We start from the raw sequence: 19,219 nt of genomic DNA, 5'->3' as shown, positions 1-19,219 counted from the left end.
TTTCCCCTGGATTGTAGATTAAAATAGTAAATCCCAACTTGAAATTTGGAACCGTTTTAAATTCATTGAAAAATGCACTCTTTTCAACAAATGTTTTTCTCTTTTCTAAAAAGTAAACGATAAGCACATATATTCATATACTGTATTTGCTGAGTGTGATTTACGTATCCATACTTAAGTCAGTGAGGAATAACTTTCTCTTTTCTAACAAGTCCTACAAAAACCTACTGTGAGAACTTAGCACCACAAAAAAAAAAAAAATGCATGTAAGTGTGCATATGCATAGGCCCATGTGTGCGAAAGGAAGGGTAGGTGAGGAAATTTTTTTACAGAGAATATTTAGAAATAGAAGCCCATCATTTTAGAAGTTCCCAAATCAGAATACATTATACAGCACAAGTATGCAGTATAGTACATCACCCAGTACAAGCCAAGGAGTATATCCTAGCTGGCTAATCCATACCTAGGAATAAATTATGTGTTTGTTTATTACTTTATCCAAATAATCCTAGTATTAGCCAAAGCCTACTACTATAAGCCAGGTTTTATGCAAGACCCTTAGGATACCATAGGACTTCTATCCAGTGAAGAATTCAGGGATCAAATAATTATTGAAGGAAATTTAACATGATGGCTGTTTTGAGTTCTGAGGGATGTGTGGGTGTGAGGGAAGAGAGGGGTGTGTTGCTGTTAAGAGCAAATACAGTAGAGTTTGGTCTAGTTAGGGGGACAGGAATTCTCTAAGGAAGTCAAATGGGACCTGAGGTCTAAAGTGTGAATAGGTGTTAATAAGACAAAAACCAGGAAAAGAGAAAGTATTCAAGCAGAGGACAGCATGTACAAAGGCCCTGTGGCCAGAGAAACTATGCCACATTCCAGGAATTGAAAAAGTCCTGGAGCTGAGAAAAGGTGGAAGCAAAGGAGAGTATGGGAGATCATGACAAATGATGACAGTGGAAAGGGGCTATCCAGACTGTGTAGGGACTGTTGGCCAAGTTAAGGTTTGTGGTTATTCTCCAAAGAGCAAGGGGGAGTCTATAAATCAGAAGTGGCATAATCATTTTTGCCTTTTGAAAATAGCTGTGTAGCTACATTGTGGAAAACAGATGGAAGGAAGAGAATGGATACTTGGAGACCAGTTAGGACCGATTATCGCAAAAATCCTGGTGGAAGGCGATGGAGGTTTGGATTAGGATTGTCCGAGGTAGAGATGGAAAGAAATCAGCAGATTTACGTATAAGAGGTAAAATCAACAAAACTTAGTGATAGAATCTTGTTTTGAGATTCTTTGTTCCTTTCATGAAGAACAGCACTTCATAAATGAAAATACCTAAGTGCCTGAGGTCTTATGTATCCCAAACCATCCCTACTGGCAATATGACTGGAAATTAGAAGGATATCGCGGCTGAGGTAGTGATTTGGGTGATTTGATGATGGAGGGTCTGCTGAATTTTTGCAGAAAAGGGATATTTACTAAGTGCTCTAACATCAAACTGAGGGCTTGAGGGATCAAGCTGGGACCAAGATGAAGCTGCTGAGTTAAGCTAACCTGCACACAAATGAGTGTCAGCACAGGCAAAGTGGTTCCCAACACTGTTTGTTCTTCAACAATTCCTGTAAAAATCTTTCCATCTCCATAGTTTCTCCAAGTTGTTATTTCAGCACAATGTCTTTCTAATTAGAAAAACGTCCTTTAAAAGTATTACAGTCCCTGACTGCTGATCGTCAGTGATTTATCAAACATGAATAGGAAGAAAATAGGTGGGTTACATGAAACAGGTTGCTCATCAAAAATCTGGTATTGCTCATCTTTTCTTCCTTTTCCCTTTTCCTCATTGTCTCCCTCCAGCCCCATTTGCCCTTAAGACAAAGAGTACTTCCTGAATTCTTCATGCCATTTTCTCAATTCAAATCCCTTTGACTACCCCAGCTTTTTGAAAGAAAATCCTTTGCTGCCAAGTATTTTTTCATTCACTGCTTTACTTCATTCCCTTCCCTTCAGAGTCCCAAATAGCACTGAATTCATCCCTCTGTGGCAACTGAAAAGGGATGTCTTCTCCCGTCCCACACCAGCATTGACTCTCACCTGGCTTCTCTCTTCTTCACCAGGGAAGTGAGTAGCTTAGTGAGGACTCAGTGCCTCAGAAAAGCACAACTGTTGCAGCCTATACTAGAGCCACCTCTGGCTGGTGACCTTCATGACCCCAGTCACACCTGAGGAGTAGAGAGAAGGGTGTCCAGTGCGGTTTCACTTGCTCCTCCTTGGAGGTGTGATCAATAGCTGGGAGCACGGGGTTGGTTGTGGAGAAGTGAACTGGCTCAGGAGGAGGGCAGGAAGTAGGAAAGATCCCCTACAGGAAATTCTCGTGGCATCCCCCATATCCTGGCTAGTCTGAGGTCCTAGATTTGAATCGGGGTTTCTAAGCCTATGCTTATAGGATGAAAATTTCTAACAAAGACAAATTTGCTTCTCTTTTGTTTGTTTTGTTCTAGATAGCAGTTTTATAGCTATTTTATTAAGGTCTCTCAAACTGTGAAGCAACGCTAATTATGAGATTTTTGAGCCTCTGAACAAGAACCATTTGTTGGCTGAACAAGCATCAAAAAACATTTATTGATCATCTGTAAGCATTGTGCCAGGTCCTATAATGTCCTCTTTATTCTCTTCTAAGCGTTCAGTGACCTATGTTTATTTCTCTAATTAAATGATATTTCTGATGAGGGGCTTTAAAGCTCTCCAGTGAGCACCATATGTTCCCTCACTGGTAACCTCTGCCCCATTCATACAAACTCCAACAGAGCTCACCTTCTCTCAAGTCTAGGCTTTCTTCACTGTCACTTGTCCTACCTGACATACTTCAGCTCACCTCCATCCTTTATCCTATCACTTCTGGTTATATATATATATATGTATATATATATATATATATATATATACATATATATATATATAAATTATTGCTTCTGATTACCTTTCTTTTGATGACTGCCCTCAAAGCTAGTCCAGCTTTCTGTACCAGTAGCTGTTTAATGAGTTGCGGATGCATGTCTATAAGGATTTGAAGGAATACTTCAAAGGTCCAGGGAAAGATATTTTAAGGTTTTTTTTCTTTTCCTTACTTCAGTATTCAAGTTCCTGAGGTTATCACAAACAATATTAAGTACTTATTTAGTTTCCTTTTGAGTTAAAATTAGCACATTGATGATCATCTGCTTAAAATCGATCTGTATTGCTCTATGAAGGTATTTAACGACGACAATGCATTAGAAGCGCATCACTGTATTTTCTCCATTTTGTAACATGTCTACTATTAGCTCTGTATGTTTCCCTGGAATATATTTAAAGTTTTTTATTTAAAAACAATCAGGGATCCAAGGTATCTTTAAATTTTTATATGTCTGACATATGTAACCTATTGCTGCCTTGAAAATGGTATGCCAAACTTTCACAAATAATCCAGGAACAAATCTTATTTAGAAAAATTCAAATGCAGCAGGCAAGAAATCAGTTATTAAGGGCTTCACAATTCCATTTAATATTTAGCATGATGAATAGGGAAGGAATAGAGGATGATTTTTGCATTGATCCTCACACACCAAAATTATAAGAGTTCTATTCTCTTTGATTATTAGCACAGAAATAATCTATTTTATGCTTTTGGGATTTAAGACTTTAGCCCAAGAACCATGTGTTTATTCTTGTGTTTGTATTTACAAAACTCTACTAAATATTTTATATGTATTAAAGTAGAGAATGGAAGACATGAGTTTCAAGAGCTAGTAACAAAGTTTAACAATCAAATAGGAAATAGAACGAACATTAATGTTAAGAAAATGCTATCAAAAGTAGGAATAAAACAACTGGAAATACAGAGTATTTAGCATCACAAAGTGGTAAAGTTTCTAAATCAGTTATCTTGTGAGTTGTGTTTTTTTTTTTTTTTTATACACTCTTAATACTGACAGTACATTCCATGAATAATGCAGTTGGGATGATTTCTCCTTGTGTGGATTGCCAGTTCTAGAAATCAGTAAAACTGAAGAATGAATTGAAAATCCTATCAACCTACTGAATCTACTAAAGCCTCTAAAACATGCAATGTCTAATTACAGCAATTTCAGGAGTATAGTATGAGTAACAGCAAAAGTATTTCAAAATTGCTTATACTAAAGTCTCCATTGAGTTCATCATTGAGTCTTTAAAAAAAAACTCAGATGTGAACAGATATATAGAGATATATATCTTTTAAGTTTCCAGCATTGTGTGTATGAGAAACCACAGTCTTCATGGGGGGCAGGGGCATGCTGATGAGCTGCATGACACAGCTGTCATTTCTGTTTTGAATGCATGTCTTGTTTTTGAACCTACAAAATTGTAGAGTGCATACATGTGTGTCCTGTATATGGTATTTTGGTCTGATAGTGTGTTTGAGTTCTTTCTGGCTCTTTTTCTAGCAGAGTTCAATCCACAGCTTTCTTCATTGGAGAATTTGTGAAATAAAAGTGAGTTAATTTGTGTTACACACTCTTTTAGATAAACTAGACCTACAAATTGCTTGGCTAAAGCTAAAAAAATAGAAGATTGTAAGAAACATATGAATTGACCCCAGTTGGCCTTTAGCAAATTAAAAAAAAATACTTCTTTCATGTTGGTTTATTTTGCAAATTTTTCTGAATTATTTCACAGCTAACATTTTTTTAAATCTACCTATAAAATTTTAATGTTTTATAATATGTCTATACTATAATATCTAGCTATTCTGTGATTATTTTTACATCTTTAGTAGCCATGTAATTGCCTAAAAAAATACTACAATAAAAAATAAAGGTAAAAAATGGATTGAGAATGTGGAATCTCATGAAGACATAGTCAGTTCTACAGCTCTATCACAGGCCATATTTTTATACTACTTATTTCTTTCACTGGCTTCAAAGAAAGTTGAGCTGCTAATGAAGAAGTTTGATTATCCTGTAATAATATTAGGTAATGATGCTTTCAAAAACAAATTCATATGTTTCTCAGCTAAAATTAAGATCATAGAGCAAAACGTAAATCTTATTTTTCTATAATTTGCTTTATCTCCTATCTTTAACATTCCCCAATCTTTCTTTTCTAACATCTCACAGATAGCAAAGGTAACAGTAGTAATACTATGTTTGTTAAATTCACCTTTTTTTGAAACTTTTCTACTGTTTTCAGTTTTATTGAATCTAGCTTAACCCAACCATCTAAAAAGAAAAAGAAGCCTGTGAGTGGGATACTTAAACCCATGATTTAGCTAGTTGGCTTGGCTCAAGAAGCAGAAATCGTGCTATAAAATCTAGGGACCACTTTCTTTCACCGTACACTAAAATAAACTCAAAATGGATTTAAGACCTAACTGTGAGACCTGAAACTATAAAAATCCTTGAAGAGAACACAGGCAGTAATGTCTCTGACATCAGCTGTAGCAACATTTTTCTAGATATGTCTCCTGAGGCAAAGGAAATAAGAGCAAAATTAAACTCCTGGGACCACATCAAAATAAAAAGTTTCTGCACAGAGAAGAAATAATCAACAAAACTAAAAGGCAACCTATGGAATGGGAGAAGATATTTGAAAATGACATGTCCTATAAAGGGCTAATATCCAAAATATATAAAGAACCCAACACCCAAAAACCAAATAATCCAATTAAAAAATGGACAGAAGACATGAACAGATATTTCTCCAAAGAACACATCCAGATGGCCAACAGACACATGAAAATATGGTCAACATCACTCATCATTGGGGAAATGCAAATCAGAACTACAATGAGATATCGCCTCACACCTGTCAGAATGGCTAAAATAAAAAACACAAGAAACAACAAGTGTTGACGAGTATGTGGAGAAAAAGGAAACTCTTGCACTGTTGGTGGGAATGCAAACTAGTGCAGCCACTGTGGAAAACAGTATGGAGGTTCCTCAAAAAGTTAAAAATAGAACTACCAGTAATCGCACTACTGGATATTTACCCAAAATTACAAAAACACTCATTCAGAGGGATACATGCACCCCTTGTTTATAGCAGCATTATTTACAATAGCCAAACTATGGAAGCAGTCCAAGTGTCTACTGATTGATGAATGGATAAAGAGGATGTGGTGTATATATACACAGTGGAATATTAGTCATATAAATGAATGAATTCTTGCCATTTGCAACAACAGAGTTAGAGCTAGAGAGTACAGTGCTAAACAGAAGTCAGTCAGAGAAAGACAAATACTATATGATCTCATTCATATGTGGAATTTAAGAAACAACGCAAATGAGCAAAGCAAAAAGAGAGACAAACCAAGAGCCAGACTCTTAACTATAGAGAACAAACTGATGGTTACCAGAGGGCAGCTGCGTGGTGGGGGATGGGCGAAATAGGGGATGGGGATTAAAGAATATACTTATCATGATGAAAAAAATAAAATAATAATTTTTAAAAATCTAGGGACATTTTGAGAGTCAGTGGATCCAATAATAGAATTCTAGAAACCAAATCAAGAAAATAATGAATTTGTCCCCATAACTGCCAGATCTTTCATATTTATACTCAGGGCAATTGTTGACTTTTTGTTTGTGTCAGTGTCTCAATTCTGAAAAATGATACCATGCAGCCTATTTGTAAAGCCAGTTTTGAGAGACGGGAAAAATACCAATCATATAGTTAGCTTTATATCTTGAAGGGCTATTGTATGCAGTGGCTCTGAGTCAGGAGATGTGGTTTTGAGCAGCAGTAGTGAATGTGTGTTACACTGAGTAGTGTTGCCCTGAGATTGAACTCTTCCTCATGCTCTTAGCCCCTTACAGAATGGAATTTTAGGAGATTCTTAGAAACTAGATGATGATAATAAATGGCCATGAGCTATGATATTTTACTTTCTGATTTATCTTAGTTGTTCTCACTTGATTTGACTAAAAGCATTATCTCTAGGAATTATCATTCTTTGTTCATTGAAACTCTGCTTTCTGAGAAAGTTAAACATTTATTGTCTGACTCCTGCTGGTAGAGTCGTTGTGAATATGGCATGCCGTGAAAGTATTTGGTTTCCAGTTGCCTTTCAGTGATAAGGGAGAAAGTGGTGGTGGTGATGCTGATGACAGTAACTCACTTAAGATCAACAACAAGTATTTATTACATGGCCACTACATGACCATCTCCACAACCCAATGGTGGGTTTTGTTGCTTCAAAATAAATTGCACATTAGTACTTAGAAAACATATAAAATATTTCTATAAATAGTGTTTGGTAACAATGCTTTGCTGTTTCCTGGCTCCATTCAACAAAAAAAAATTAGGAATTGTAACATTAGGAAATCTATCACTCTTCCATATTTTGGTCAATATTTAACACAGAGGATATACAGGGAAAATATAAAACCACTATCTACAAAGAAGACAAATGAATCCTTATCTTTGACAATTTTATGATGTTCTCATTTCCTACCATAGAACTTCTGTGTAATTCCATTGTCTTGGTTTAGGCCAAAGGTTGTCTTCTATATGACTTAATCTTATATTAAAATCTTTCCTTTGTTATATTTTTGTAATTTATGAGTAGTTTCTGAAATTGTCCTGCTTTATAGTAAATTCTGCTGAAGGAGATATATTTCTTAAAGGCACCAGTATGCTTCCTTGATGTACAAATATGAGTAGCATTTCAATCTCTATATTCTTTTCTCCAAATATTCCCTATTCTCCACTTCATTGGCCTTAAAGATAAGAGAGGGTAAAGAGGATTAATCAGGAAGTTAATACCTCAGTGTTCACTGAGAAAAATTTAAAACTGGAGAGTAAATAAAAGATCTTTGGATTTTTATGACTTACTTTATACAAGAGACCACTGATCTTGGGCACTCATTAAAGATCTCCATTAGCCTTAAATAAAACTCGTAGCCATAACTACTTCTTACTATGAAACACACAGACAGAAAAAACTGATTTAAGGGGCTCCTGGGTGGCTCAGTCCATTAAGCATCTGCCTTCGGCTTATGTCTTACGATCCCAGGTTCCTGGGATCGAGCCCCGCATCGGGCGCCCTGCTCAGCAGGAAGCCTGCTTCTCCCTCTCCCACTCCCCCTGCTTGTGTTCCCTCTCTTGCTGTCTCTCTCTCTCTGTCATATAACTAAATAAAATCTTAAAAAAAAAGAAAAGAAAAAGAAAAAACTGATTTAAAGGACATGTTATGGCTGAACATTTAGCAGGAAGATCGACTAATGTATCATTTTTCACAATTGAAAACATTTGTAGACCCCAATATAGTTAAAGATTAACTGGAAGCAGAGATAATTCTAAGATGCCACCAAAACGACAGACTTTTGAACATGTTTGAAGAGAAAAGTTACCTGCTAAAGTCATCATACATCCTTCACCTCCATCACCAAAGGGAACAATTGCCAATCATGAAACTCAATAAGAGTTTTTTTTTCCAACCAATAATTAAGATATCTCAAAATTTCCATTCTATTTAAAAATACGGTCTCATTTCTGTCTACAAAAGAATATAGCAAATGAACTCTCACCAGAAAGACTGCTTGAATGTTAAAGGTGCTTCTTCTAGCTGTGTGTATGTGATAAACAAGTTTTGTCTTGTATACTCGTTGCTGGAAACTGCTGTTTAAATGTTAAGCTTCCTCTAGAAAACCGCTGGCTGCCCTATTCTGTATTTGAGTCATAAGATAATGAAAATGCTTTATTTTGTTTACAGACAATGCTAATGAGGAAGAGCTGGAAAAGATCAAGTAAGGTAATGGCTTAGCATGTGATCTTTCAGCTTTTCTTGTTGAGAAGAACTATCAGCTGCATTTCCAAATCTCTCTCACACCTCTTCACCCAAACTGTACTACAGGATTTCATCACTCTTGTTTTTTTCCCATAAACTTCAAGCAAATCATGTGATGCTTCCTAAGTAACTAGAAATCACACTGATCACTCACATCCACATCATCCTCTTGCTAATGCCTGGTCCCCTTCTCAGCATCATTCTCAGCATCTGGTTTCTGTTGTGTGTGCCACAGGGTCTAGAAAATGTCTTTGCTCCAGATCAGGAATAAAATGGCTGGGTTAGGGTAGAGACCAATCCAGAGAGAAGGAAGATTCATGTAACTCTCTGTCTTTGTCCACTGAAAATTTGAGTCTGAGGTTCTGTAAACTCAAAATCCCTTTAGTACTACGTCTTTGGAATCTGTAGCAAGAAGAGTTTTCCATCATGGCCTCTTCTCACTTCCAGAAATAAATAAATGGCTCTTGGGAGTGAGAGGAGTTTATGGTTCCTGTAACCTACAAAGACCTGGCTCTTATAACTTGTAAAATATATAAGATCTAAACTAAGCTTCTTATTTGTTCAGTGGTGGTTCCACTCTTGGACACAAATAAATTACCAAGATGAAACTGACATTTATATACAGAGTCCTTAAAATAATGGGATTTTATTTGTAAAGATCTTCTTTGTTCAAATTTCTATTTAAAAAGTCAGTATTCATTTTTAATAGTAATTTTTTTAGACCCTGGAACATGACAATCTTTTTTTTTCCATTCTTATTGAATCATGCTATTACTTAAATTTTTCTTTAATTTTGTCATTTTTATTAATGTGAATTTAGAAAATACATCAAAATGTTTTTGTATGTATGATAATGTCTGAATTTGCTTTAACAAGTATTTCTTACTGTACAGTTTCTTCTCAATTCTTATAGTATTAAATACTGCAAGATAATTTGGCTCACAAAAAGGTCAGGGCCACATTAAAAATCACATTTATATTTTAATAAAGTGAAAAGCATTTATTAAAGGAAGTTGCTGAGTATTTCTGACTTAGTATTCACTGTGTTTTTTTATTGACCAAAATAAAGTTTCAAAAAGTCTTAAAGAAATGTTTGCACTGTTCATGTTTGTATTACACGTTTTTCTTTGATATTGTACTTCAAAATTAGTATTATATGAAAAGTATGTATTCTTTAAAAGTCACATAATTTGGCTTTCCTCATCCTGTGTCTATATTATGACATACCTGTGTAAAAATGATGTAATACATTAATATATATCAATATTTTCTCTTCCAGATGTAGTTAAGACATAATGCTAGAGCAGGATATTATATAATATTTAGTATTAATTACTAAGAATGATCTATTTTATTGTAGTATGAAAGAAAGAATAAATATTAAATTTAATTGTAATGATAAATTCAGTAAACATAAATCCACATCTTTTCCTTTGGTCTACAAAAAAATTAAAATGAATAATAAACATCTGTTCAACATGATTTTTACATCTAAAATTCTTAAAGTTTTAATTTATTACTAATAAGCCATTTGTACATTCAGACTATTTTCTGGCTCACCACTGAAGATACAGAATTCCCTGTGTCTAGCTCTGCACTTATTGGGGTACTTGGCAGATTATTTTTGGCTTGTATGGTAATATGTCTTTGGGGTTTTTAACCTAAGGGATTTTCAGTTGTATAAAATTTAATAGGGATATTGAATGCTGAGTAAAGGAAAATCAGTTCACTCATTTAGTTTTTTTCTATGAGAACATACTGAAACCTGGTAATTCATTCAAATCATCACTGTCCCCTAAACTATTTGATGTATTCATCCATATTAGTGTGATGAGAACAGAGTGTCAAATTCAAAATCTGGGGAAAGTTTGTAACTTCATTGACCACATAGTCCGCCATCCTTCACACACACTGAAACTGCTTCCCCAGTTCCATCCTCCAGGGATAAAAGGAAGAAGTGTGATGTTCAAGCAGATTGTGCTTCTGGAGAAACTAAGGGATGAGTGACTATACTGGGTAACATTATGTATTACTATGTTACTATTTTGTGGAAATGTATCCCTCTTCTAATTATTTCAACCTTCCCCTTAAAGGTCCTTGTGTCTACATCTTTTTCCTCTCTATTTTTGGAAAAAGGATGTAATTTATTTGCATTACATTTAAATATAGGTATTTTATATTTGATACAACTGTCCTCAAAGTCAAAGGTGAATTTTTCACATAAACAGGTCATTTTCATCTTTGGAATCTTGATGTATGACAATGAGGTCTCCTGCTTTTCTGTAGCCGGGCTTTGATACGAAGCCTATCTGTGAGTACCAATGGTGATTATAAAGCCTGAGAATTATGAACTTTGTGGCCAAGACTTAAATAGTCAGATAATGTTGCTAGATATTCTCTTGAGTACAGAGTTTTTCTTCCTCTTCTTGTTTTCTTCTATTTTCAGATGTGACATAACCATAGAGAGGAAAACTAAGTTGACATAATTACTTTTTAAATATGCACATCTCCCTGAGATACAAGTGAATCAGCTCATGGGGTTTCCCATTATTTAAATATATGTTCATCATTTTCGTCATCTTGCCAATAATCGCCTCTTTCCATGGAAATTATATTATTTGTGGCACTCTTGTAATGCAGGATTGTATATACTATTGAAAACAAGAGCTGAATAGCCAACTTGAGGGCAGGGAATTGTAACTGCTGTTCAGGACTGACTTACATGTTATTTAGAGTAATTGTATTACCATCCAATGACAAGTAGGAAAAGAAATACACCTGCATTTACCTCTGAGAAGCAAGACTGTATAAAATACATGCTATATTTGAATGGTATGTTAACCAGTAAATAATTATGAATTCCATCGTATCTCCTCTTCTGGCTATGATAACATCCTTTAAAACTCTCCTTCCGATTTTCCACAAGCTTGCTTTCCATGCTGCACATTTGTAATCCTGCCCCACACTCAGCTGTTAAAGAAAAATGTTATTTTAATAAGAAAGGGATCAATGTCTCCCTAAACTTGGGCAACTGAATAATTATCCTGGTCAAAGAGTTATACTTACATGACAAAATGTATTTTGGCAGAGAAATGGTAATGCTTTGAATTATTGCAATATTTTATTCTTTAGAAGAAGCTTATCATTGATAATTTATTCTAAGGTTAAATTATTCAACAAGAAAGTTTCATGAGCTCAGAAGAGAAGATGTATATGTGTTTTGTGAATAAATTGTGTGGGGTCAGTCAAAAAATAGAAAAAAATAATGAAATAATTGCCTCTATCAGACAGACAGAAGCAGAAATGATTTTACACTAAATCATGTGTGTGTATGTGTTTTAATGGAGAATAACTAGTTTATCGATGAGTGTGATAATAAGCTTATGTGCTTTCAATAAAACTCTTTAATTACATGAGACATAACCATTGTGATAATATAAAGATATACACACTGCAATTCATATTCTCAACAATAACAGTTTAGAAATGTTTTAAGAAGAGTTCATCCTTTGAATAATATAATATGGACTATGTGATGATGTCTCATTAGCATATCTTCTGTTACTTGATGGCTTATTTTTTTAGTAATATATCTTTTTATAAAGATTTTATTATAATCACTTAGCATAATTTTAATGAACTATAAAACACTTTATTCACTGGTAAATGAAGCAATTTTTAATAAGACTTTTGGCAAGGATATTGTTAATTTAAACTAGAGAACACTTTCAACTCTAAGTCTGCAGGGCGTAGTTAAACCTGACACCTTGGATGACACATTAAAAATGCATCAGTGAAAACCTCTAAGTGCTTTAATTTAAGAAACACTAGAGAAACAGATTAACGCATTTTTAAGTATCTCACACAGTCTGACATAGTGAAAAAAAAAGTCATTATTTAACAATTATCAGGTTCTTTCTCCAAACACCTCATATCCTGATAATAAATAGATGATTTTTTAAAACCTGCAAAACATGCAAACTTTCTTGGTCTCTTAACTGTGAGTCATCCAAATGGCTTTTCAAATTATTATGCATATATCTTTGAAAAAAATTAGATGGTTTACATATTTTCAAAGGAAATATGTAATTCTTTTAGAAATCCCTACCACTGTTTATACTCCCAAATCTGTATTATATGGGAATGCTATCAAGTTAACCTCATAATTAAGGCTTCTGAGATTCCAAAATGCAGCAAAGGGCAAATAGCATGAGCATTTCTATTATAAAAGACTATTTTTACCTCAATCAACTAAACTCCTAAAATTTGTAGTAAGTTCATTTAAAATAGAGATAACATAATGCCAGTAAATATTTGATTATCCCACAAAATACATGGAGCCGCAATTAAGTTTTATGTTGAGATGATTTTTTTCTTGCTGCTTTGACAGTATTTTCCCATAGGTATAAAATATCATACATTCTTATATATTATAATTCATAACTACCGGGATTTGCTGTAACAGTGGCTTTACATGTATGTGACCGTTCTTGTTGAATTTTTAAAATGTTGTGGGTCCTTGAGGGAGCCAATCTGGTTGAGTTGGCCCAAAGTGAAAGGACAACATGTAATTTCAAGCAGAGCGTGAATGCCATGACACCTGCATGCTAGCCCCAAAATGTTTAATTGTGGGCCATTGATTGGCCTTCACATTGTTAATATGTGTTACCCAGTGAGCTGACAATTTCCCAAGATTCTTTCTGGACTGATCAAAGGGCAGGAACCAATACAACTTGGCTCCAGGACAACGGAGCTAAGGGTTGGTTTGCAAGATTCTATTGCCTCCTAATTCGAAAGATATATATTTGTATATATATAATATACATCAGATATATCTAACATATATATGTATACGTGTGTGTGTATATATATATACTTAATTGACTGTGACTGAGAGGAGGTTTATTGGTTTTAAAGTCCCCTAAATATCTACCGTGAAAATAAGTCATTGTTTTGTGAAGATTCTGCTTTCGAAGCCCTGGTTGACGGCAGTATACATGCACACATGCATGTGTTTATACACACACACTAACACACAAATAACAGATTTAAGTTAAAATTTCTAGGAAAATGAAAGACAAAGCAAGGTCAGACTTCAGTTACAGGGCATGTCCTCTGGGGAGCTGAGACTGTCTGTCTCTCATCAGAAATATTTAGATGGACAGTTGGAGTTGCGCATTTGTGTTTAATGAGTGTAAATGATATGAACACCAATCTGAGTAACCACGAAAACAGGAAAATAGCATTTCAGCACCATTTCTACTTACTTCATGCCCCTATTTTCAGTTACATAACGATCAATAGGCATATCCAACTTGGAGCATCTAAGAGCCATAGCTTTGATAAACAGTGATTGCAGTCAGACCAGGAAAGCCTACGAAAATTATTTACTTATGGATTTATTTATTTTTAACCTCGTAAATGCCCAGAGTTATTGATAAAAGGAAATTGTGCACCTATTAAAATACGCTGTGTAGTGTGAGTGCTACCTGACTTGACCTTCACATTTGAATCTCAGGCTTCAAATCTGTGGTGAGTGTTTTGAGTATTGAGGAATTGCTGAATTATAATAAACATGCAAAATGTTTAAAGGCCTGTACACATTAAGGCTAATAAAAAATATCACTACTAATTGAAGTTTAGTGGCTAATCCTTATTCATCTGACAAAGTCCTTAAAGGTTTTTATGATTTATTTAAATAGGAGGCTAAAAAACAGCAACGTATTCATTTTGTTAGGAAAGAAATTAACTGTCCTTTAGTTTTATTTCTCTGGGAAAAAAGTATATCTTTTAGATTTTTTAATTTAAAATCTTGTTACTTTTTAGATTCATAGTAGGATTTTTGATCTTTGAGGATAAATGTTCTTAGTGTATATTGGTGTTTTAGAGGCAAAAAGTAGATTTAAATAAGATTTTATCAATGGATCTTGCTACTTTCATAAATTCAAAAGCCTCAGCAGAAATAGTCAGCAATTCGGGTGCTGGGTGGCTCAGATGGTTAAGCGTCTGCCTTCAGCTCAGGTCATGATCCCAGGGTCCTGGGATCAGGTCCTGCATAGGGCTCCCTGCTCCTTGGGAGCCTGCTTCTCCCTCTGCCTCTCTCTCTCTCTCTCTGTCTCTCTCTGTCTCTCATGAATAAATAAATAAAATCTTTAAAAAAAAAGAAATAGCAATTCATTATTCAGGATAACTTCAGTAATTTTTCTCTATTAATTTGATGCCTCTGTTTTTGTGTTTTGCTTCCTTTTGCTCTTCCTTTATAATTTTAGCACTTTTAAAATGATACTTTCCTTCCCTTATCAACCTCTTGTCTTGATGGATACTGAAGTATAACTAAATATCTACAATCATGATTGAAGACCAGTCTTCTCTGAAATTCACAAACAGTTCATTTGGTTTTTCTTGCCCTCCTGATAAAATCGCTTTTTTTTTTTAGAACTCTTTATCATAATGCCAGGTGTCTTATTATTGTTGTTATTATTAGAAACTCTCATGAAAGAAAAGCCTTGCCTCATCTGCTGTGGATTTTATATTCATCAAGGCAATAAATGGCATAAGAGTCCACAGGAAAATTAAGTTGTTCCATTTGAAATAAAGGCCTAAATTTACATGAGAATGTAGGTTGTAAAATGAAATATAAATTTTAGTTGATGAATAATGACAGAAGTAATTAAACATGGCATGAAAAGCACAGCCTAGGGACCTTGGTGGATCCAAATGTGGCTAATATTTTTGTTTCTCAAATTTTAACAGAGAAACCTATGTTCTAAATCTTGATCATTAAAACTCCCCACACATACAAAAAATTCATCAATCTCATCTTGCTCTTTGCATACTAGTCACATAATTAGATCATTAACGTCTGTATTCATCTGAGGAAGCAATGGGAATTATGGAGTTGGTACATTTTCAATATTAGTCACTTTACACCACCTAAACTTTAAATGAATTAACAAGACTTCTAAATGTTTAATGGCCATATTATTTGTTATAACTGCCTTGAGTCTAAAGCCAATACTTTCACATCCATTTAAGTTGCCTTAATACATTTCACATTAAGATAAAACTCACTCTTGGGGTGCCTGGGTGGCTCAGTCGTTTAGTGTCTGCCTTTGGCTCAGGTCATGATCCCAGGGTCCTGGGATCGAGCCCTGCATCGGGTTCCCTGCTCGGCGGGAGGCCTGCTTCTCCCTCTCCCACTCCCCCTGCTTGTGTTCCCTCTCTCGCTGTGTCTCTCTCTGTCAAATAAATAAATAAAATCTTTAAAAAAAAAGATAAAACTCACTCTTAGTTGCATAACTTGTGTTATTGGCTCTGGGGAAATTATTTGTGTAAGGAGACTCCAAGACTTCAGTGTCTTTAATATACTTTAAAATTTTTTCCACATGTTGTTAAACATGCTGCTTAATTACAAAAGAGTTGGAAATCAAAGTAAGGAGAGAATGGGCAATACAAAAAGAAAAACACGCATCTTTTGTAAAAGCTAGAATGAGATTTTTTTACATTAAACAATGTACAGCATCAAAAAAGACTGCAACCATTCCATATAAGGTTCATGTCCCAATGTCCAAATGTAAATATGTTTCTTGAGAGACTTGGTTTGTTTTTTTTTTTTTTTTTTTTTGAGATACTGATATGACAGTGTCCTAAGTGTGACAGATGAGAATCATAGCTGTAAATGTAAATGAATTATAGCTTTGTAGTGCCAATAAAACGATGTCTTAAGCTCTGGACTTTTCCCCAGTCATCTCTGGCATTAGCCATGCTACCTGACAAAACCCTATGCAGGGAACTTGGGAAAGTGATCTTAATCTTGTTGAGAAATAGGTTTCATGTTAAAAACAAAACAAAACAAAACAGGTAGATTGTATAGACGATCTCTGATGTAATTCTAGTTCTAAATTTAAATTATTCAACTTGCTGCACACCCTAAACATTTTAGTTCACTATTATTTTCTGATATGATTTTTGGTATCATGTTTGGAAGGAATATCTATACCTAACCAAATGAAACTCCAAGTGACTAACAATCAACAAATTATTTATTGAGCACCTACTATGCAATAGGCATCATGTGAGGTGCTGGACTACTATCTTAACTGCTAACGCAAAATCATGGAGTAATCAAATAAGTTACAAAACTTCATCTTCTCCATCACAGTGTCTATGGTCAATACTGCCCTGTATGTGTCCCCGGTTTCCCATAATTTTACCATAACTGACACCCAGAGACAGGATGCAAAACTTTCAAGTGTAAAGGATGCATGTAATGCAAATGTTCTCTTTAAAAGTGAGCAACTATGGTTTTGATTTCCTAAAGTTGAATTGGTTTCACTTTATGAAAGTCTGAGGATTAGTAATAAAATATCCAACATGAATCTGTAACTTTGTTTTCAACCCAGTTGCCACCCTGCTCAGTGTTCATTTCTTGTCAAAATTATTTTTGTGGAGCTCAAGTGAACTTACATTATCTATATTCTATATTATATCATAAAACTAGGAAGTTTTTAATAAGGCATTAAACCAAATTTGACTAGGTGTGTGTTTATAATTAAGATTTCTATTGTCATTCTTTAAAAAAGCTCTGAAGGTCTATGGTGTTAATTTGTTTTGTTAAAAGGAAGATATTATCTGACTCCCTTCAGAATCTTATAGTTTGTTTGAACAGTCGTACTTTCTAAAATAAAGTGTTAGACTCTGAGATGTAATAATCAATAATTTAAGAATAAAGAGGTAAGTAGATTCTTAAAAATGACAGAAAGAATCCTTTTTAAACTTACTACCATTGATACCAGATAGGAATAAGACAAAAAACTTTAATTTACTCAAGGGAAGAAAACTAACAGTTTATAAACATCGGAAGGGTCATTAGGATGTATAGTTTTGGCTTGTTCATTTTGATTTTGTTGGGCTAATTAAGTATTCTCAAAAACACCTCAAAATGTAGCTAAATATTTGTTTGTTTTTAGGATCTCTCAGAAAATGAAGTGGTTGGATCTTATTTCTCTGTGAAGTCTTTCTTTTGGAGGGTAATGTCTAAATCCTTTATATTAATATTCTTGACTTTGGTTTTGAATAGTAATTTTGAAAGTTAAATATGGAATAGGAAATTCACTTTTTGAAATAGGCTCTCGGAAAAATGTATTCAATTGGCCTTTTTTATTAACTTTTATTCCAAGCCATTTGGGTGAGTCTTTCATTTCTTCATTTATATAAACTAAGAACTTCATATACCGAATATATTGTTTTGAAGTCAGTTCCTTGTGGGACCAAGTTTATCCCAAATTCTTGCCAGCTAGAGGCCCACAGCCCTTCCAGGAAGATGATGGTGCTGTCTAGAGGGTCCATTCAGTTTCTTTTTTCCCCTTCTTGTAAAATCTGCTCCATCTGTTTGAGAAAAATTTACTCACATTACAGTGATCTTATACTATATACATACTAGATAATCAGTGTTCTTTCTTTGGGAAAAAAAAAACTTATGAATTAGAAAACAGCAACTCTGCTTTTGATTTAAATAAAGAAAAAAGTGAAAATTCTACAGAGAATTTGTTTTAAATGCCATTGCAATTTAATGTTATTTACTCTTTCATGACTTACACATAGCGAGCTCTGTCATCCTTTTTGCTCTGCTCTAATTCTGCATTATGCACAGCACGATTTATTACAAATGCACTTACTAGTTTGCTGAGAGTTTCCTTCTTTCTTTGAAAATTCACATTTGGTACATGATTACCTAGCAATAGATACTGCAGAGAAAATGCTATACTCATCAGGCCTTGCCATTTTCTTTCCTTGGCTCTAAAACTGCTCATGACTGAAAACTACCTTTCCTCTTTAGAACGTTAAGATTTGTTTTAGTGTCTTTTAAGCAGACCGCCCGGCACTAGATTAAGTCATGTACTGAGCCAGTATAAACCACCTCTTTTCATCATGGCTATGTTCCCTCCATGCACACTTTTTTTTTTTTTTTTTTTGGCAGCCTTTCATTGACGAGAGCTTATTTTAATTATTATAGAATCTTCATTTCCTTTCAGTCTACTGATGGCTGCCTTCACTGATGTTATTCTGTGTCTTTGCTAAAATAACAATAATTTCTTTGATATGTTCATGCATTATCCATGAAAACACAGAGCGACTGCTCTTGAACTGTCACATTATCTTAAGTGGAGTTTGACTTTTGGCAAAAATTTAGTCTCTCTTTTCTTGAGACCCACAAGTATGGTAAATTCATACAGTATACTTCTTTGCCAAGAGAGCAGAATTCAGGAGTATTCTGTGTTGAATCTGTTCTATATGCAGCCAACGTGCAAACTGATCATATGAATGAAGCCTTGCTACCAGGATCAATTGCATAAGTAATAAATTTTAAGGGTTTCCCTTCCAATGATTCTTTCAACACCTTTCCACTTTGCTACTTCCAA

The 19,219-nt window shown here is 34.5% G+C and overlaps 1 protein-coding gene across 1 annotated transcript in view; it reads left to right on the top strand.

Annotated features, from left to right (window-relative positions):
- MCTP1 (multiple C2 and transmembrane domain containing 1) overlaps positions 1-19,219 on the top strand; it is a 505,394-nt gene that overhangs the window by 273,168 nt on the left and 213,007 nt on the right. Inside the window, 2 exon segments of the mRNA XM_027606101.2 lie at positions 8,724-8,762; positions 17,768-17,827. Coding sequence (XP_027461902.2) covers positions 8,724-8,762; positions 17,768-17,827 — 99 coding nt within the window.

This window comes from Zalophus californianus, chromosome 5 (genome assembly GCF_009762305.2).
Source record: "Zalophus californianus isolate mZalCal1 chromosome 5, mZalCal1.pri.v2, whole genome shotgun sequence".
Lineage (NCBI taxonomy): Eukaryota > Metazoa > Chordata > Mammalia > Carnivora > Otariidae > Zalophus > Zalophus californianus.
This window is presented reverse-complemented; position numbering and strand designations above follow the sequence as displayed.